Raw genomic sequence first — 21,829 nt, 5'->3', positions numbered from 1 at the left:
GCCACTTAACCCTTATTTATTTATTTATAATATTCATCAACCAACAAAGTCCTCATCACGGTATGATGCTAAAAATGGTTACATTTGACAACCAAAGAAGGTAGAAAATTGAGAACACGTGAGTTGATATAAATAAATATAGTAGAGGGAAAAACTCGCCACACCAATTTCCATCTACTCATTGAAAATCAATGCAATTTGATGCAAAGGAATGCCCGTATCATCGCCCCTACACTTTCCTGATCTGGATATCATGAGTGGATTGGAACCGCAAAATTGGCTGCCTGCCACTTTGAACAAGAGCAACCTCCTTGCCTTCTTTCACCATTCCCTGATTCTGTAAATTGGCAAAAATTCAGCGTGAGAAGAGCCAGTGGTTTTTGTCGCACAATAACACCACGTTATTTCACGGAAGCTTGAATTCATAGAACCATTAGCTTCTTAGTTTTTCCCCATTAGTCAAGAACAGTAAGAGAATGTATGTTCTTGTTACTTGGAACATTATTCCACTGCAAAGATTAGTTGAAGACCATCGACTGGTAGAAACTACTCACAGAGAGTCAGATACTGATGCTAATGAATGTTCACCTTTAATAAATCTAACGCAGTGGCAAATGTCTCCTCGGCATCAGAAGACAACTCCATGTGAACGGGGCAGACAAGTAAATGGCCGTGAAACCTGTTCTAGTTAACACAACAATTGAAGTTCCAAGCGCGTCCTTGCATGGAAAGCAAACATTTCACTCATGATTCTGCATATTCCAAAATTGGTAAAATTTGGCTGCATTAAGGAGGATATGCATCCACAGGCATAAAAATCATGCAAAGAACATTGGCTTGGGATTTGTTAAACAAAAGGATGCACTTGCCTTGAAGGTTTGACCTAGATTTGAAGGTGTTTGTGCACCCATTATAGTAGCTTCAGTCCGCAAGGAGACATTGTGCATTACCTTGACTGCTTTCAGAGGAAACTTTTCATTGAAAGAGAATCCTTTCAACAATTTTTTTCTGAGTCAAAGTCAATTCATTCACGACAAAAATTGTTGCAAGAAAATATATCAAAAATCAAGAGCAAAGTACTTACTTCCCATGAGCAGTTTCTCCAGAAAGCATAACTGCATCGGCACGTTCTTTAACGGCAATCACAATATCTGAGACCTCTGCTCGGGTAGGTATGGGATGAACTATCATACTCTCGAGCATATTCGTGGCCACTATGACTGCTTTTCCCATACTATGACATATCCTGATAATTTCTTCCTGCGGTTGTCATATTTTGCTTTCATGTCAAATTATTCGGAGTCAACAATGTATTGCTAGGAAAATGTAGAAATATCCATGAGCTCTGACTGGCATAGCAGGCAGAGAGAAATCATAAGATTACCTGCAACAAAGGGACCTCTTCGATTGGCAATTCTGCACCAAGATCTCCTCTGGCAACCATGGCCTGAGAAAGAAGAGAAATGACCATGACCTCACTGTATTTAGTAAATGCATACCGGATTAAAAGCAGAGAACTAGAGATGACTCAAAAAAGAGAGAAGCAGCAGTTTGGCTCCAATGGAGTAATGCCTCCACAATCCACCTGCTGTTCAGCTGTTTCCCTCTGGCTGACAACAAGACTACTAGTTCTGGTATTCTTTTTCAAATGGATATATAACAGCATTTAAGAAATATATGAACACCAGACAATAAGTACTAACTAAAAGGACTTGAGACTTGATAATCGAGATTATTCAAAATAAATTGGCTTCTTCAGACGAAATTTTGATGGTCTTAAACTCAAAGAAAATAGAAGGAAGTAACAATATTCTTCCAACAAATTGATAACATTAATGCTCTAAGTAACAATATTCTTCCAACAAATTGATAACATTAATGCTCTTACCCCATCAGAAGCATTATTATCGAATGCAGATTTGAGATGGAATGCACTCTCAATTTTCACGATGATATGGATGTCAGCACCACTGTCTGCATCGTAAAGATTATGAATCTTCGAGTTAAAGACACAGAAGCAAATAAATCGATAAAATCTTAGATTTACCTTTCAGGTATTTTTTCAATTCATGTACCACAGCTGCATCTTTGACAAAGGAAACAGCATAGAAGTCAACTTTATTGTCCACTGCAGATTTTATATCATCCCAGTCTTTTTCTGTAGCAAGTAAACACCAAAAGGTCCTTTCAGAGACTAAGGACATAAATAATAGCCGTGGCTAAAGAAAGGTTATTTTGAGCACTTGCTGCATGATTATTTAACATTAAGGGATAAAAAGGCTACAAAGTAAATTAAAAATATCATCAATGAGTCAGGCCAGTAATGGCTGGAAGTGTGCCGCATTTCCCCTAACATTAAGATGCCACCGGGATTTAAACTCTTCTCCATCAACAACTTCACATTTCACAGAATCATCAGTCTTGGATCTTACCAAGAATGAGTCGAATGACATCATGCCACCTAAGAAGCTAAGAGATACCCAATAGAGAAGACAAAAGAAACATCAAAATATATCGAGAGACTAAAATTGCAGCATGAGCAAGTGCACAAAATTACAGGAATATATTTCTTTAGTGAGTAAATCGACCAAGGAAGTGCTCAAAAGTTCAATATGGCGATGTACAAATTCCCATCTGTAGGCTTTGGTGAAGTTATATGACCTTGATTATAAATCAATGAGTTCGACCATCATAATTAATCAACAAAGGCTAAAGGAAGCAAATCAATTTTTCATCTGGAAGTCATTAACCAAAAGGAAAGAAAATTTACAGCATCATACCATCAACAAGAAGCATGTCCCCTGCTTCTACATAATTTACAAAATCATCATAGTTAACACTGACAGAGTCTGCCGATCCAACTCCCCTTATTATTGTGAAAGTGAATTCCTGACCAGGATTCAATTCAATTGGCTGAGTTAAATCACCACTCCTAACCTCCGGACCCTTCCCAAAAAAACCAAGTATCAAAAACAGAAACATCATATGATAATGCATAACACTTAAGCATGTAAAAAAAAGAGATACACGGACGTTTTGCAGAGCATCAGTTCAATAATTCCTTCTAATTCTCATGCTGTACTTTAGGTCAGCCTACTTCAGGAGCTATGCCTAGAAAAAAATCTCTTAATATTTCCATCCATTATCGATTTAAAAATGACTTGACCTAAAATTAGTTATAATGAGTAGAAGCTGCGAGATAACTAAGTGTAAGTGTGTAACCCCATCAGTTGAAACATTGAATATGCAAGAATAGCGAATTAGAAGTTTTTAATTACAACCAGAACATATTGGATCAAAGTATTACTTCTAGATATAATTCTAAACGGAAATGTCAAATTCACCGAAAATATAATGGTGTTTTCAAACTATGACGTCCTTTATTTACAAATGTTTCCATCATCAATATAATTGCAAGTGTGATTAATTTGACTGAAGCTTTAACCAAAGGACCATTTTGTCGCCATTTCAATCACGCAAAAGCTTGTGTGCCAAAAGAAGAAAGACTTGCCTTGGTGTCAAGCATGATGGCAATAACATTGTCTTTTGCTTGGGCATTATATTCCTCGACCAAATCAATGACCTTCTGATGAGATGCATGGTCTCCATGGGACATATTAAGATGAGCAACATTCATTCCAGCTTCTGCCAGCTTCCATATCATTTCTCTGGTTTTGGTAGAAGGACCGATAGTGCAAACAATCTTTGTCTTGCGCCCGACTATAGGCTTAGACCACGGACCAGCTAATGAGCTGCCAAGTTGCTGAATTCCTTGTAGATGCTGATTATCCTGCTCCTCTGCCTCATCAACGGATAAGCAACAAGAAAGATGCATCAATAACAGATGTCTCTGTACTTAAGTTTCTCTCCGCACAGGTGGGGCTCCATATTTTCCAGTAAACGATAAACAAATACAAACGCAATCAATCATTCATCCCCCAAAACACACATGCACGCTCTCCAAGAAAATAAACAAATACAGCCATGCCCATAAGAAAAATAGAACTCATGATTTTGCCCCTCTGCTTGATAACCAACCACAATCGAAGTAGGAATAAGTTACATGAAGAATTTGAATAAATGCTATAAGGAAAAGGAAAGAGGCTGGAACTAACGACCAAATCGGGAACCCACATTGTTTAGAATAGAAGTCAGATTTTCATCTTTTTCTATTTTCAATCAGAGTCGTTTTGGAACCTGGCATGCCCCCGATGCTACAAAAATTTGTGTCCACTCATGTATTAATTTTAAATTGAACTACTTTACAATAGATCATGAGGTAAGAAACGAAATAAGATTGTGCTCTGCATCATAAACCATTGGTTGCGATTGTGTTGATAGACTGTGAGGAGCAGTCTGTAAAACTCGGTAGACATAACCCAGTGACACTCTGGTCAAAAACGTAAAATGTTTAATTTATTATATGGAAGTATGATGAGCCATTAAAAAAAATCGATCATCTGAATATGCTATATAGGCTAGAAATATTGCGTAGCTGTATAACTTGAGGCTATATGTCTTTAAGAACAGACTCGATAGATTAAACAATGCCACATGTCATAATTATGAAGAGTAAGGATATCCTTGGAAAATTTAGAAAACTGGGGAGTTAAAACAAAGAATTAAAGGGAAATGGAGTAAAGAGAAAGTTGAGAAGGAAAATGAGGAGTTATTGCAAGTTTGTCCTTACTTCAATAAAGCTCCAATTTTATATTATATTATAAAAATAAAAAGAATAGGAATGAGATGATTTTATCAATACATATGGAGTGATGCTATGTGTACAACAATATTTGTATAACAATTTTTACACTATAGAAAATTCTATACTAAAATTCAATTTATTAAAATCTCACTACATAATTGATGTATATCTTTATACGATATATTGTTTGTACGTTTAACATTATCTATATCTATGATACGGATTGACCCGATCCATATCTACCATTAAAAAATAATGTTTTTTATATAAATATTAATATTTTCACGGAATGAGCACGTTATAAATCAATATCACAAAATTGATTTATGAAACGATATTAAATGAGTTTTTGTCATATAAAACTGTAATAATTTTATGAATTATCGTTCTAGACAGATACATACGACTTGAGCACAGTAAAAAAAAAAAAACAAACAAACAAAACAAAAACAAAAACTCGGACCTCCTTTTACTAATTTTTGTGTAGAAAATAACAAAATTGACACATAATTGCATTTTTATAGTTTAATTTAATGTAAATAACTAAAGAGAGTTGGCGATAAGTTTTATTATTGTTGGGATTCAAACTTTAAAATATCCATGGTTGTCGTCGAACTCCAATTTCGAACAGCTGAAACGGCGTCGTTCTCTCTTCTGCTGTATTCCCTGAATATCGCCGTCCATACGTACAATTGACATTGAGAGTCTGAGACTATATGTTATTCCGATCTTTCCCTGATCTTTTGGATTCTCGTGATTATGATTAAAACTCCAAATTCAAATCCAATTCAAAGATACCAAAATCTTCGCTTCAAAGAATCCCTCCGTCGACCCTATCGTTACTCATTAGCATGCAAAGAGTTGAGCTTGTTCCTCAGAAGCGCCTACTCCATGTGCCCCAAAAATCTGCAGTCCCAAATTTTCCAAGATACCCTTTTCGCGTTTAGCCTCCTTCCTGAGTAAGTTTTCGAGGCACACATTTTTTTCCCCTTATTATTGTTTATTTATCTCCTTTAAGTTTGCTGGATTCAGGGTTTGTATTTTTGTTTCGGTTATTTAGGATTCAAGTGCAGTCTGCTATTTCAGCAGCTAATTCTCTTTTGCAAAGCGCGGAGTTTGCTCTGCCGAAACAGAAGCGGGGTCTGGCAGTTAAGGAATACAAGCATGCAGTGGTTGCTTGTAAGAGAAAGTCCAAGTCCCTTAAAGAAGAAGAAGGTCTCTTTCTATAAGTTCAATTTAATCGATTCGTTTTTTGCTGTCATTTTGAAAGAGTTTGTATATTTAGTTTATCTATATGATTTCCTGTTTTCCAAGGCTCGACTCACGTGGAGAGGATCATAGATTGATATTTAATTTGCCGTATCTCCTCTCTCTTTTGGCTAATTTTGTAGGTTTTTAAGTAATTAATTAGTTCGTGTAGCTCTGATGTTACTGCTCTGGCATCCATTGGGTAATGTTGTATGACTCATTGCATTGAATTTGTAAAAAAGTGATTTTTAATTTGACGTTTTTTGTCATCTTTTTTGTATTAAGCTCTTGGTACTAGTCTTATGCTAGCGTATGCAACTGATCCTAATATAATGAAAATCTCTGTGTTGTCGCGGATGTAATGTTATTATATGGCATAGCTTGTTTAGTTCATTATCTATTCTTTCGCGTGTGGTTGCTGACTGCTGAGTTTTGATCGATTTGATGTTTGATTTTGTGTGTCAAATTGTGATTTTTTCCCCAGTTCTGACTGTGCTTCCTCGGGATGTTCTTTTCCACGTCTTTGGCTTCTTAGATTTGCAGTCTCTGGTTTCTGCGGCTGCAGTCTGCAGGTGCTTTACTTTCTGCTTTTTATTTGCGCTTGAAACTAGGTTCACATCTGTGGATTGTGGATCGCAAATTATTCAGTCTTTGATTGGCTAAACATAAGGCATTCCTTTGGAGCTTTGGAAACAAAGGATTGAAGGAAATAACAGATTTTTGAAGGAATTGTAAAATGTATGTTTTTAAAATATCCATGTTTGATGTCGTCATTGGCTCGAGCACAAGGTATGAACCAGTTTTTTATGGTTTACTAGTTATTTATTTATGTTGGGGATACATTTTCTGATCGGGTAGCTGACTAATAAGTTTGATCAATGGATCAGAATCAGTTGTGCCTCCTTATTTATAATTCATTTCCTGTCTAGATCATCAGGTTCTCCCATGTGCAGGTCGTGGAATGCGGTAGCTAGTGACAACCATTTGTGGAAGAGTTTACATGCTACTTTCTTTGGTAAACATGACAGTTCATTTAAGATCAATGGCAGTAATACTGATGGAACAATAAAAAGTAAGAAAGATGTGCATTCAGCCAATCACGCTGAAACTAAGGCTGATACCGATTGGAGAAATGCTTTCGAAAGAGACTATAGAGGTATATTGCAACATCGTTAGTATTAAATATCTTCTTGGATGCTATGTAGGCCCTTATGCCATACCCCGACCATTTTAAGACTTTAATTTTTTTTTACTTTAGAATAAAGACAGCACATCACTAAAATATGTTATATCATGTTCGACATGTTGCCATGTTGGGATCCTTTGCATCTCCATTACTGAATGGAGATAATTTTTCTCATTCATTTTGGATCACAAATGATTATACCCCATTTCCGAAATATCAAAATGCTATCGAAATTTGAAGCTTTGGAATTTTGCCAGACTAAGATTAAACCTTATTTCATGGAATTTACGTGATGATCCTTTTCTAAGGTAAACCCAGGACGGACAAGTTGATCCATGATTTATGTTTCATCTTTCTTTCCATTTTTAATTGTTATGTGAAATCTATGGATCAATTCAGATTCTTTCTTTTTCTCTTGGTTCTTCCCATGGATGTGGTAATGAGTAGATTGGCGCTGTATATGAAGCGGATACTTAATTTGGCTTTCATGTGATCGCAGAGATTTGTTCGAGAAGATTTAAATCTCACAGGGGATACTGTTCGAGTTGCGGTTCAATTGTTTGGTTAAATAGCAACAAGTGCTCCGATACCTTGGGTACCGTAGACAACAGCACCCACCAAATCAACCCTCTATCGACACGACAGGTGAAATCCTTCTGAGACATATATCTTCATTGTAGGGCAATCTCTAGTCGTGCTTGAATTCTTAGCATCATAGAATCATGGTTATCTTTCATGTGCTTGCTCATCTTTATGTGTTGAAGCATGTCTAAAAACTTATTGATTTGACCAGATAATCCATTATTTTCTAACTGAAATACAAAAACAAGCGCAACCCAATTTAACTTAAGCCAATTTTTTGGCAGCTTGTGGAGTATATCTTAGGTGGCTCTTTTTCATCAGAATCTTCCTCCGACGGTGACAGCGACAGTGATACAGACGACAATTCCTTCTGCAAGCTATGGGCATATGAACTATCCTAGCCCAGAATAGCATTTGGAACCTCCTAAAGAGCCCAAAAGACCCACTGTGATGAGCAAATAGGCCAGTACGTCATGAAATTTTAAATGGAGGAAAATTTATGTTTTCAGTATATATTCATGATAATATATAAATATATTTACTGTAAACTTTAATGATCATTTTAAAAAGTATATCGTGTTAAAATCATCAATATTACCTAAATTTTTCTTAGGAATTATGAAATTACATTCAAATTTCGATCGAATGATAATATTGAGTTTCTGGAAAACAGTATTCGTTTGAACTTGACTTTTTTAGTTTTGAATTTTAACGTTAGAATTATTGTAAGCATTTATCAGCATAAAATACTTCTCTAAATAAAATCTTACGACCACAGAATTTATTATATAAATTTACCTAAGTGAAAGATCTCAAAACCTTCTGTCCATAATTCTGTTAAAAAGCTTGAATATGTCCATTTTTATCTCAAATTTTCATTCTATTACTGAGTATGTATTTCGAGAATACAAACTAAATTGCATTCATAACGAATAATGTACGGATTTCAACAAAATTACAGAACCGCTACTTGCTTCGAGTGTATAACACCTTCAAGTGAATACAACTCATAAAAAATAAATAATAAGAATAATTAATTAAAAAGGAACCAGTCAGTCATGGTGATGCCAATTGCAACTAGTTAAACCAAGTAGCAGCAACAAAGCAATTTGATTCAAACATTATGTAGCAAAAAACTCAACTGCCTCGCAAAATTACTGAATCCATCATAAATTATATGAAACCATAGACTTTGTAAAAAAAAGAAAAAAACCGGTAAAGTCTTGACTCTTGGGTTCTTCCATCAGACGCCCGAGTCTTGCAGAAAAAACACTTACACGGCACCATTTTGCAAGATCTATGGAAGCTTGTCTTTGATACCTTTAGGAATTTTACTCAATACCTTTGCATCGAACACAGCATATTGTTTCTTGAACTCTGCCTCAGCTCTCTCGGCAAAAGCATCAATCTGAGCATCATATTTTTCATAGATTACAGGTACTGTGTGCACCAAAATGAAGCCTATATACGAGAAATGGGAAATTGTGAGAAAAATCAATCAAGTAATGCAAAGAATATTGCTTTTAATTCCAGAATTAAGTTACTACGTACCTATGTAAAACAAAGTGAGGAAGCTGCAACAACTTCCCAGAACAGATAATACCCATAGGCCAACAATCACCTAAAAATCAGAAAACAGAAGGATTTACGATTAATGAACAAGCCATGTACAATTACAATAAACTTCATTTAAGGTAAAGTATTAACATGATAGTATGATACCAAAAATGATGCATTATCTAGTTAATTTCAAAACAACTCACCCGGCCATCAAGAAAAATATGGTCTATGAATATTTGTTAATATTGAAGGCAAAATGAAATTAAAATGGAAACTGCATTCAATAATCAAATAAGAGTTAACAAATGCTAGCACATACAGCAAGGAATTTCTTAAGATCTCTCCCACGCGCAATATCTCGAATGATAGCAAAAGCTCTGTTGAATTCGACCCTAAAGGCAGAAGCCACACCCAAGATGATATCCTCTGGAATAATGACTTCCGGTATCTTAGGTGGAGATCTGGGATGCACAAGTAAAACTGAAAACTAAGAAGATTGTAAAAAAATGCCAAAAAAGGAAATCTTATGGGTCACTTGAGAAGTATACTTGTTGATGAACGTGGATGCATTTGACCACAAGAAAAGGACTGCCAGGGCAAGAATCAGGATATGGCACACTAGTGAGAGCAAATGATATTCAAGCAGTTCAAAAAACACCCAAATTGCGGTGGCAACACCAAGCAACCCGCCAGAAATTTTCTTGTCCCTCCATAGGAAAATATCAGCAGCTGATAGATTATCAATGTGAGACGATATACAAAATACCAAACATAAAGTATATCCCACTACATAATAACATATCGCCAGTTCTTATGGCTGGCAGTTCTATAGAACCTCAACAGTATGCATACAAGCACCACTGGCGTCCAGATCAGTTGAGAATATTAAACATCAAATTTGAGACTGGCGACAAACTCATCAACAACCAAATCCAGATCACAATTTAAATTTATAACCTACACCTTGTATTTCAGATAACCAAATTACAAAACCAGTCCCTCAAAACTCAACTAATTTGGTCCCCATGCATTCACATCAGACTCTTCATGTTTCGGGAGAACATAAATCATCCAAAGATATACCACATTAATGATAATAACATTCCTCATTATGAGAAAACTGAAGGAGTCTAACTCCCATGCCTTCGCGTCAGACTTTCCGTCTTTCAAGAGGACATAAATCATGCATAAAAATATCATACAAAAAATAATTTTCCAGTTCAAGACATGGGATTCACAGCATAAAACTTAAATCTTGACGTTCTCAGATTTCAAGCATCGAGAGGATGAAACAAAGAAAGAAAAGTAACACGTGAAACTGCGAGCACTACTTGAACAAATTGTCAATGAGAAGTCCATCAGTCATGTTAAAACCATATAATAGATTTTTGAAGGGGTAAAAGTACCAAAGCCACTGAAAAGGTTTTCTATCCTTTCATACTTATTATCAGCGGAAAAACTCAAGAACGTTTATTTCTCTACACCCCAGGAAACAATTTAGAAAAACGACATACCTAACATTATCTCATATGGACAAAATATAAAACCAATCCATTACGCCATCTAAAAGAAACACGCAGTGTTGATAACTTCGTGAATTTAGCCTTTATTTGTAACACAGTTTATCTGCGAGACTATAAGAGAATTACTGAATTAGAACATATCTAGGGAACAAATAAACAATATCTAGTGAACATATCTGCAAGTGATCCAATCGACACATCCAAATCCTAAAACCCGCCATCAACACACAGATATATTTTGCATTCCTCGCTCTATCATAACCACAAAATCTAGAGCAAGGAACGATTAAATCAATAAATAAAGTTCATAGAACGAAAATCGTACGCTTTCCACCGCCAAGGACCTTGTGCACTGGCTTTTCGCGGCCGAAGAGACGATAGATCTTGGAGGCCGGTTTTTCTTCCCTATCGTTGTCCGAATCCGACGATGAAGATGAATCGTGACTATGAAATTTCTCCGTGATCTTATCGATCAAGGTTGGCTCGTGTTTCTCGTGCTCTTCGGCCATGGATCCCGATCAGATTCACGATTTCACAAGTTGAGTTACCCGATCGGCGCTTTTTGGGATGCTTTTTGCTTGCCTGTAAGAGAGTGGGAACTGTGGTGGAAAGCTCAGCTTATAAGGTTTTAAATCCATCTAGGTCTCTGGCTTGGAGTTTCAAAGCCTTAAGGCTCGTAAGAACCCGAGGCAACATATTCTTTTTTTAATTATTATTTTGATTTTGACAAAGATGTAATATTCTAGGAAAGTGATATCTTTCGGTGACGGAATCGAAGCTTGACGATTTTACATTTAAAAATTGATTTTTTGAATTTTAATTTAAAAAAAGGGTTTTGTTTAGATTGGGTTTTGACAAAAATGCAACTTTTCCCATTTTATTTTCAAACGATAATCATTTCTTTTTTTTTTTTTTATGTTTGCACTTTCTTCATTTATTGGTTTGATTCATATTGTATGACAGGATCATTACGATACACAAGTCTGCGGTTTTTTGTTTATCTAACTAACATAGTTTACAAGTTACTACGTTAACATGATGTTAACTTAGTACATATCGAATAAAAACGACGGTATTTCCACATAAAGAAATAACTATATGTGCTCATTATGATACTGTAATAAAAAAAAATTCTAATAGTAAAACCGTCTTGCATATAAACAATTATGACCAAGGACTCTACATTATTCTAGCCCAGTGGGTTCTTGGGCCTGTCAAAACCGTTGAAACAGGGCTTGCTTGGAAAATTCTGTGAGGACCTCATGGAACATGGCTTGCTTGGAAAAGTTAAATTGATATGAAATAAAATTAACAAATATTCATTTTTTTATTCTTTTATTTTCTATATTTACGAATATTTAAAAATTAAAATATATATTCTTTGAATAACTAATGTCTAGATAATAATATATTTTATGAATATACTACTTTCAAATTTTCATTAAAAAAATCAATCAATAGAAGGATAATATTGTCTATTTAAACTTAAAAAATAAATAGATGGAGTGTAAATAACACTTCCCTCATTAATTATTAAACTTGATTTAATCACCTCGTGGAATGGAACGATTTATTTTTGAATTCAAGAAAGCAAGAGCACTTCCCCACTTTACAAATAAGCAATTTTGTGTGGTAAAAGAAATTATTTTTGCAAAATTTACCCTTTTAACAGTCTTTTGACTTCATTTATTTTCTCTTTTGTTTCCCACGTTGTTTCCGACTTTAATTTTTTTTAAGACAGGTAATAAAGCACTTTTCTAAATAATTCTAAAAGAAATTAACACTTTTGGTAGCCGAGGACCAAAAGTATAGAGGATATGTTTGAACCTTCTTAAAAAAAATAAAAGAAAAGGTGGTTTCACGAATCTTTATCTATGAGATGTATTAATCATATCGATATTCACAATAAAAAGTAATATTTTTAGCATAAAAGTAATATTTTTTTATGGATGATCCAAATAAGATATCAGTCTCACAAAATACGACCCATGATACCGTCTCACACAAATTATTGCCATCTCGAAAATATATTAGGGAAACAAATATAAAAATATTATTATGTGAGCCGTTTGAAATTTTAAAATATATTATAATAATATAATAGAATGATCAAATTGATATTTTTAAAATTTAAAATTAAAAATAAAACACAATTAATGCCCAAAAATGAATATTTCTTTCATATTTCAACAAATTAGGGTAAAGGCCCAAAGCTACAAGTCAAACCTTTAAATACCCAAAGTCCGAAGGCTGTCTCGGCGTGCTGCGGCTAAGGCACAGTCTCCGAAATCTGCTTTGCTGTCACAGATTTATTATTATTATTATTATTTATTTAGCAAATAAAGACTGGAAAAAAGTAAAACTTAAAGCTCCCAAAGATTTCACTAATCTCTAACCTTTTCTTTCGACTCTTTTCTTTTACTTCTCTTTTCCCTCTTTTTGTAACTTTCTTCTTGTAAATTTCTGCCCATTCTGGTGAATTTTCTTCTTCAGTTATCATTTTTCTCATACACGTGCATGCTACACTTTCTTTTTATTAAATAAGATTATATAAATATATAATTTTTTATTTAATATTAAATAAGATTATATAAATATATAATAAGTAGGCACTTAAAATATAATTCAATGAAGTAATCACTCTTCAAAGTCCTGTTTTTAATTAAAGCATTTAATTGTAAATTATTCTATGTATACCTCTAGTATGACTCATATTCACATCGCACAATTTAAAAATTATTTTATAGTTAATATTTTTTTTCAAACAACCAGAGTGAATGAATCTGATATATACTATTATAGTTACGAATCGAGTCAAATCATTTATTATTATAAATTTATAAAATCATTTTACAAGATACTTATTTTTTCTAGATATATCTTTAAAAACTTGATTATAGAGTTTTTGGGAATATTTATTAAATTGTATTATAAATTATAAAATGTTGTAAATATTTCTAATTGTTTTTACCTTGTCACATGCTCAAAAAATACATTAGATTTTGAATAATATTTTATGAAAATTGTATTATTTGGTTTAGTTCATAATTATTTCTACAAATTTTCTAAGATGCTAATTTATTAATCAAAATATTTATGAAACACATTTGACTTTTTAGTCATCTAAACACAAAATAATTAAATATGAACTAACTCTATAACATAACAAATAAATAATTAATTTATTGATTTCGAACATCTATTTTATTACTAAAATATTTGTTTTAATCTAAATTCAGGATATTATTAGGAATTTGGTAGATCCAAACCGGGTCAGCAATAGTTGTCATTAATAATGGGTCCGGGTCAGGGTCCGGGTCTTCAGCTCAAAATACAGTCCGTGCTGTGCTCTGCATGAGTACTCTGTTTTGTCTGAGTATAATACAGTGTTTGGTGGCATCTTTTTTGACCCGTTTTTTAACTTTAATCATTTGTCCCATTGGAACGCCATTTTCAATCACACCAAACAAGGTGTTAAGCAATCCCTCTGCCCTTTAAATACTTGCAAACAGGCTAACCTGTAATACATCAATTCACTTTTCAAACGTTCTCTAATGGAAGCTTCAACTGGTTTTAAAATGGGGCGAAATGCCGGCGTCGACGTTGACGCCGGATCCGGCGGTGACTCGTTCACGAATTACTGCGGAAACGTCAACGAGGACGCGAGAAATTCGTGCACTGACGGTGAAGAAGACGAAGAGTCATTCTTCGACTTGGTTTTGAAATCGCCTGATTCCTCGACCATAAAGGGAGGCAATGAAGCTTCGATGAGAGATCTGCTGTTTATTGAGTCTCCTAGAGATGTTTTCTTGAGTAAAAATAGCGTGTTAGATGCTAATTTGAAGGCGATGTCTCCTATTTCTCTCCTGCGGCCGCCTCCGAAGTTAAAAGTCTTCAGGTTGGATTTCAAACAGATCGTGCAAATGCGGAAAGCTGAGCCTAACGCCCAGTTGAATGCGAGTCCGGTGAATGAGTTCTGGAAATCCTCGAAAATTGAACGGAGGAATCAGGTCTCTGCGAAATGTAAAGAGGAGGAAATGCATGTTTCTTTAGTTTTCGCCAGAGACAACAGCTTGAGAAGTAAAATGCTGGAAGAGAAGCATAGTCGCGAGCGAGAGACCACCTCCTCCGTCGTTTCTCCCGAGAAACTTTCGAGGAATTCCGTCCGGAAGTATCTGAAGCTGATTAAACCTTTGTACGCAAAGGTTTCAAAGAGACAGAACGAGAAGCAGGTGAAGTCTAAGACATCCTTGACGCCGTTACCTTCTCCGGTGAACGTATCAAAGTTGGGTGATGGGAGGAGCATAATCGGGAGTTTTAAAGTTGTGGCAAGACATTCGGGACAGAGCCGATACGCGTCTGCGGCACAGCCACCGATCCGCCGGAGAGACGACTCGTTACTCGAACAGCATGATGGAATTCAAGGCGCCATTCTCCACTGCAAAGAATCGTACAATTCTTCATCCGCTGGTACATTTCCTTTCCCTCCTCCCAGAAAAAGTACAGCGACGAGTATTCTTATTTCTCTCTCGAATTTTTACAATTTCATTTTTTATGGGATAATTTCAGAATACACGCGATTAATTCGATTCGGCGACTACTGTTCACACGACAACATGGGAAGAAATTCATGTGAAGAACTGAAGAGATGCAGCATTTGAATCACAAAGAAGTGGTCAAGAAGAAACAAACAAAATAGCGGGAATATAAGCTGACGATTGCATGATGTCATAATTTGTATTTGTTTTGGCAAAATTATTAGTTGAAAAAACATTAAAAAAAAAAAAACTGTGTGAATGAGTAGGGTTGTTTTTTCCTCTGTAAAAAGTAAGTGATGGTTTGAAAAGAGTGATAGTGTAGAGTACTCTTTGCATTGTATTTAAATTTAAATAGGAAAAAATATTTATCCTTTTTTGGGTTATAATTATGAGTTCTTGGGTTTCACTTATTACAAAAACTCTTGTACGGTCAAACTGATCAATTTCGTGGATCAAATCTCTTATTTGGATCATCTATGAAAAAATATTATTTTTTTATGATAAGAATATTATTTTTTATTGTGAATATCGATAGGTTAACCCGTCTCACTGATAAAGATTCGTAAGACCGTCTCACAAAAGACTTACTCTTCACTTATATGTGAATTAATGTCTATTTTCATAATAATTTTGTTACAATTGGTTATTGTATGCTATTATTGAATTGTTTGTGAAGGATTGTGTCCTATCGATAGTAATATGTCGAACAATGAGCAATATAAACACTAGAAAGAGGAAAAAAAATGGGAATGAGTTTGAGGAGGTAGGGTCCGGACAATTATACATTAAAATTTTGTGAAGGTTAAAATTACCTTTTTTTAAAGTTTTGATTTAGATTTATTAATTTTTTCACTAAATAAAAAAAAACAAATAAGATAGGCAAGGAAAAAACTGGAAAATAGGATAATATTCTATAGGACGTTATCACATATCAATTATTTTCCAATTTATTTGTTATTTTTCAATTAAATCTCTTCCTTTTTTAGGATTAGGATAATATTCCATAGGACGTAATCACATATCAGTCGTCGTAGACAAGACGTACGGATTTTATTTAATGAAAACAGTTTACATGGGTGAGAGAAAAGGTACGGATTAAAGTATTAAAAAAATGATTCAAATTCAATTTACGTGGAGCTTCTGAAAATGGCAAAAGGAGAGAACGCAATTTAGGACCTTGTTCCCGTCTAAGAACGGAGAAAATATAGGAAATTTAGGAATACCACAAAAAGATGCGTACATTATTTTTTTTCAAATTTTCTTATACGATATACAATCATTAAAATTTATGTATTTCCATACAGAACAAAATTCTTGCAATTAATATATATTATAATTTCAAAATAGACGATATCATACATAACATACAACGATACGAAATTTACATGATTTAGAAAATTTGGCTTATGTCTACGTATCATTTTACTAGACCCAAATTAACCAAACCGTTGTTATTTCCGTCTGCTAAATACTATAAGCACGTCTTTGCATTGAAAGATGTGGATCCTATGGAATATTTGAACGAAAGATTTAAAATGACTTTATATTTGGATAAATTAAAAATCAACCCCAATGATTCACAAAACAACTGGTTGAGATTTGAAATTCATAATCAAATGGATTTTGCCAAAAAATATTATAAAAAACTTGTACCAAATATTTGGACTGAAATAAGATTATAACACGACTGTGCTAAAAAATGAAAAATCCAGAATGCAAGAAAACGGAAACAAGAAAATTCCAAATCAGTACACAGGGAAGCTTCACAACAGAAAATAAGCATTAGCGTTTCTCATGCAGCCGAATGTCTCAAGGTTTAAACACAAGTTCATAAATAAAAAATGTGCAAACTGGACTCGTTAAAACAAATAAAATATAAACAACTTCATAGCAAAAGTAAAGTAACCGGGAGCGGGAGCAAAAGATAACGTCACAAAAATGACACACGGGTAAAATATGTAATAACCTCAGTACTCCCATTTCTTCAACTCCATGCCGTCTGGGGCACTTCCTTCCACCTTTTTTGACCCCACTTCTTTCCAATTAGTCGATAACACTGTCCCATTCGATTCAACCTGAAAAATGTTTCACACGTTCGATTCAAAACGTACACAACCGAATTCCTTTGTAGATGATTTATCAAGATAAGTAAATTTTAGGTCCATGAAAGAGGTGATGGCCATACAAAAGATTTGCTCATGGCTCTTCTAGTGTCCTCATCTGCATCTTTGTAAATGTCTCGGAAAAATTTATTCAGAGCTGCATCGCCATCGAGCTTTTCCTCCTTCTCCTGAGATAGAAAAAGAACAAGAGAATTGTCACACGTGATTAAAGGGCTGATTCATAAGTTATGGACTAATTCCGGGCGAACAATAAAGGTGACTGGGTACTATATCATAAGCATACCTCCTTTTTTACTTGAGCCTCCAATTTATCCCAATCCACTCTTTTTGGCTTGGAGGAAGGATAAGTAGGTTTCAGATTATCTGATAAAGTCAAGTTATGAGTTGTAAGCAAGTAAACTGGACCACAAAGTAAAGTGACCTGCGCTTGGAACTTTAAGAAGAACCTGATGATGATGCAGTCGCTTTCTGAACAACTACGGCATCCTTGCTGTATTCGAGGGATGACCAATTTATAGTTTCAGCTTTGGCAAGTCTGATTTCAATTTTTGTAGATAAGACAACATATCTACACTTTGCAGGGACGATCTGTTGGATAAGAAATGTAAGAAACATAGGTTGTAAGTAGCAGAAGGCTTTAAATCTAGTACCGAAGATTAAGAGAACAAAATAAGAAAAGAAAGGAAGGTATGACATATGATACAGTTCAAGTTCAAGCATAAGCATAATATCAACCCAAAATCAGTTGAGAAGCATAAAGTTTATACTTCACCTTTCCAAATAATCGGGGTTGAAAATGGTAAGCATCTTCACCGAGCACCTCAATGGTAACACTGAGCTGAAGACCAAGTGGGAAAGGAGTACGCATATTGGTAAACGCTACTGAAGAGATATTTAAAACATAGTAAAATAAATGGATCATTCACTCACTATTTGTTCGCCAAAATCAATCACAACCCTGTCTGCTGGGATACCCTTCGCAAAGATTGTTACCACTACTTCCTCTGGTTTTTGATAAAATTCATGCCTGGAAAACATATTATCAATAATTAAAGGACAAACACAAATCATCCTGGCAGAAAACGATCCACATAATTGAGAAACCGCTGCACCTCACAGCAATTTCCACAATTGTATTAAATAAACATATTTTATTGATAAGTGAACAATACATTCCAATATATAGGAGGTATAGGGTTGCTTATACGAACAAGGAACCCTCTTAATATATTCTAGTTAGTTAAAACGCAAATCAAACAGAAAAGGAAGGCGAAGGTATTGCTTGACCAATTCGGAAGATTACCGACTCTGATAATACAAGTAAGCTTCACCCAGAAAATAATTTTTTGGACAGACTTGATAATCACCAACAAGCCCTCCAAAACTAGCATTCCAGTGCTTCTAATAATATAAAAAGAAATACCGCATCCGACATATATCGATTTCCAAATTTTACACAAACAAACCAAGGAGTAACTCCACATGAAAATATATTGACCTGTATCTTGGTTTGGTCGAAGAAACTTCTGTTCCTTCACTAGGTCTGGCAACGGCTGGAGGCCCATTATTTGGGGTCATCACATCTTCTAGAGCTTTATCAACTAATTTTGTTGGCAGTTCGTTCGCCTCCTCTGAAACAGGTAAGAAACATGAAATCAATGAGAATAGGTACAATATGAATGGAGGAGAGGAAAATTATATGAACAGCACAAAAAATAAGATAGAAAAACTCTAAATTTAAATGAAAGAGGCATATATTTTTAGTGTCAACACAGATGTAGTTGAGTTGAATCTAACAGACTTTTTTTTTACAACGACAGAGCAGGTAGCCAGATAATCGATTAGCAACCCCCATGGGGGGCTCTCCGTCGTTTGTTTTAGCAACTTATCCTAGTGTCTCCTAACCAAGAGCTCGCTTGATCAATCATACGCATATGTAAATTCATCAGAGACTTAAACAGGAAGAATCAAAGAAAATTTACAACATATGGGCTTCTGATAAATGAAATGCGATGTACATAAGCATTCCTTAGCCAAGGCTGACTTGCACAACACAAATTCTCCAGACAAAAATTACACCAACACTTCATTTTCAACAAAGCGTAACATAAAATGAAACGGTCGTGCCCGGAGAGTAAAAAAAACATGAATTAATTGTGTATAAATAAAAAAATTAACTTCCAGTCCACAGACACGCTAAAGTAATGCATGATTAAGGGAAAGAAGGCAGCAGGGAGATTCGATTTTATATTCATGAAAAACTTAACCACGTTTCGTTGAGGTCAATATATTTAATTGGGCCATGATACCATCACCATTGAAAAATGAAATGAAGATAGATCTAGCATAAGTTACCTGCTATACGTTCTTCACACTCTTTTATCATGTCTGTGAACCTGGAAGATCCAGGTGCTAAAGAAGCACCAGTCTCAAAAGCTGCTTTAGCAGTCTCGTACTCTTCAAGTTCGATACATGCCATGCTGTGAGCAGAACAAGGAACCACATTTGTAAGGAAATTACCGTGACAAACGTTATATAAAGGAAGATAAATGATACTCATTTTGGCCAGTACAGTAGAAAGTCATTAACTACAACCAACTCAAATGAGATCAGTAACAGCGAAAACCCATCTAAAATCATATGCCTAGCGCAGACTAATGTTGTGGCCCTCTATGGAAAACCCCCACCAGAAAATACACTTTGTTTACTATCACTAAACAAAAAGGTAATAGACACTACGATATATCATGATTCAGAGACTTGTTGAGCAGCCAACTGAACTGGGACCAAATTCAACACTGAATAATCATAAAAACAATATAAAGCTCATCCCGATAAGATTTGAATTAAACATGACTTCAAGTGACTCATGTAGCATGAAGATTAGAGCACTGATAGGTATAAGGAGATTCATCGCACATCCTAGTTTGCAGAATTCCTCATGAACAGCATCTCGATAAATGCAAGACACAAGACTAATTACGTAAAATAGAGAAAATCAACAGCAGGAGTTTGTTTTTAAACTTGCAATATAGTTTATTATAAAATCCAACTAAGATTTTAAAAATTCAATAAGCTGAAAGCTGACCAATTAATTTTTTTTTTCTGTTTATTGAATCGGTAACATAACTTATAATAAATTCTGACAAAGAACCTTCAATCCGAAAAATACGAAACAGATACCACTTCAAACCAAAAAAATGAAACCAGGTGTAAACGCTCACCCTTTTCGATAATATGCTTTGGCATTCGCCGGGTCTAGTCCAATTGCTTTATTAGCATCGGCAACAGCCTCTGTCCGTCAAGTTTAACAATCTCAAAACCAATTTTGTAAAGCACAAAGCAACAATATATTTGGCAAGTTCAATAACCAATTCCAGAAAAAAAAAGCATCATACGAGGAAAAAATCAGTCTCAAAAGCAGCACAATCAAAATTTCTATTTATCAACTAGCCTATATCCTATTTCATGAAGGAATCATCGTTGTGCATACTAAAAGCACGTGCAACTTTTCAGAACTACTCGCCGAAGTCTCCAAATGTAAACACCATCCAAAGATTCTAACATCGAGCAAACGAAAAATTAACTTTGTTTGAAATACATAACCTAGCCCCACTCTTCTGAAGAAAGGAATCACATCAAACACAAATCTTACTCTTAAATCCGCATAATTGTTAAGCAAAAAAATCTCACAACGTCATGTCGTGAAAAATATATGAACATACACCGCTGAAATCAGAGTGAAAAGAAATATCGTGGGAAAAAAACACTATATACGAGATTAAATTTGATCTGAAAATACCGGTGAAGTTTCGAAGCTTAATATTGGCCTGAGCACGGCCGGCGAAGAGGTCGGCGCTGTTAGGGTTTAGGGAGATGGCCTGTGAGTAAAGGTCAATGGCAAGTTCGAAGTGGTCATCGATGAACGCCTCCCTCGCCTTCGCTTCCAGATCCGACGACGCCATTAACAGATTGAGTCAACCCACGATAATCTATTGTCTGCGATTGTGAATTTGGGTTTCGGAAATAATCTGTGGAACTCTCTAGATAAGGAGAGTGATTAGATGGAAGACCAAGAGGAAATAAATTTTAAATACTTATGTTCAAAGGAAAGAAAGACACATCTACCATATATACGACTTATTATACACACACAATGCGTGTATAAAGAATTTTTTTATAATTATCGAAAGACGAATGTAAAATTTTACAAATTATTAATAGACTAAAGTGTTATTTGAATTTTTGAAAATAAAAAAATAAAAATAAAAGTGTTTATTGAAATTAAAACAAAACAAAACAAAAGTGTAATATTAGTATCACATAACGACAAAATTGAAATAAAAATTTGATGTCTATTTTTG

The 21,829-nt window shown here is 34.8% G+C and overlaps 5 protein-coding genes across 5 annotated transcripts; 2 read left to right on the top strand and 3 right to left on the bottom strand.

The window, feature by feature from the left end:
* Positions 1-890: 890 nt before the first annotated feature.
* Positions 891-3,111, bottom strand: LOC140959424 (plastidial pyruvate kinase 2-like; the record flags this gene model as incomplete). Its single annotated transcript, XM_073417260.1, has 6 exons — positions 2,845-3,111; positions 2,048-2,427; positions 1,889-1,974; positions 1,385-1,447; positions 1,085-1,260; positions 891-1,008 (listed from the first exon to the last, which is right to left on the bottom strand). Coding segments are annotated over exons 2-6 (600 nt in total), but the record flags the coding sequence as incomplete, so codon positions are not given.
* Positions 3,112-5,273: 2,162 nt separating this feature from the next.
* LOC140958419 (F-box protein At5g52880) lies at positions 5,274-8,313 on the top strand. Its single transcript, XM_073415858.1, has 6 exons — positions 5,274-5,664; positions 5,766-5,920; positions 6,438-6,525; positions 6,907-7,109; positions 7,639-7,784; positions 8,006-8,313. The coding sequence occupies exons 1-6, from the start codon at positions 5,465-5,467 to the stop codon at positions 8,120-8,122; spliced, it is 909 nt and encodes a 302-aa protein (XP_073271959.1). The 5' UTR covers positions 5,274-5,464; the 3' UTR covers positions 8,123-8,313.
* A 499-nt stretch (positions 8,314-8,812) lies between these two features.
* LOC140960024 (reticulon-like protein B3) lies at positions 8,813-11,415 on the bottom strand. Its single transcript, XM_073418128.1, has 5 exons — positions 11,130-11,415; positions 9,830-10,010; positions 9,601-9,742; positions 9,273-9,342; positions 8,813-9,182 (listed from the first exon to the last, which is right to left on the bottom strand). The coding sequence occupies exons 1-5, from the start codon at positions 11,311-11,313 to the stop codon at positions 9,019-9,021; spliced, it is 741 nt and encodes a 246-aa protein (XP_073274229.1). The 5' UTR covers positions 11,314-11,415; the 3' UTR covers positions 8,813-9,018.
* A 2,842-nt stretch (positions 11,416-14,257) lies between these two features.
* LOC140960084 (probable membrane-associated kinase regulator 2) lies at positions 14,258-15,732 on the top strand. The gene is made up of 2 exons (XM_073418213.1): positions 14,258-15,274; positions 15,374-15,732. Exons 1-2 carry the CDS (start codon positions 14,359-14,361, stop codon positions 15,463-15,465), a joined length of 1,008 nt encoding a protein of 335 aa, XP_073274314.1. The 5' UTR covers positions 14,258-14,358; the 3' UTR covers positions 15,466-15,732.
* Positions 15,733-17,104: 1,372 nt separating this feature from the next.
* LOC140960075 (protein SGT1 homolog) lies at positions 17,105-21,558 on the bottom strand. The gene is made up of 10 exons (XM_073418206.1): positions 21,268-21,558; positions 20,690-20,759; positions 19,821-19,945; positions 18,964-19,096; positions 18,396-18,492; positions 18,238-18,303; positions 17,912-18,053; positions 17,749-17,828; positions 17,528-17,632; positions 17,105-17,417 (listed from the first exon to the last, which is right to left on the bottom strand). The coding sequence occupies exons 1-10, from the start codon at positions 21,428-21,430 to the stop codon at positions 17,310-17,312; spliced, it is 1,089 nt and encodes a 362-aa protein (XP_073274307.1). The 5' UTR covers positions 21,431-21,558; the 3' UTR covers positions 17,105-17,309.
* Positions 21,559-21,829: the final 271 nt, after the last annotated feature.

This window comes from Primulina huaijiensis, chromosome 15, assembly GCF_012295235.1.
Source record: "Primulina huaijiensis isolate GDHJ02 chromosome 15, ASM1229523v2, whole genome shotgun sequence".
NCBI lineage: Eukaryota > Viridiplantae > Streptophyta > Magnoliopsida > Lamiales > Gesneriaceae > Primulina > Primulina huaijiensis.
Note: the sequence above shows the minus strand (reverse complement) of the source record. Positions and strands in the feature narration are given on the sequence as shown.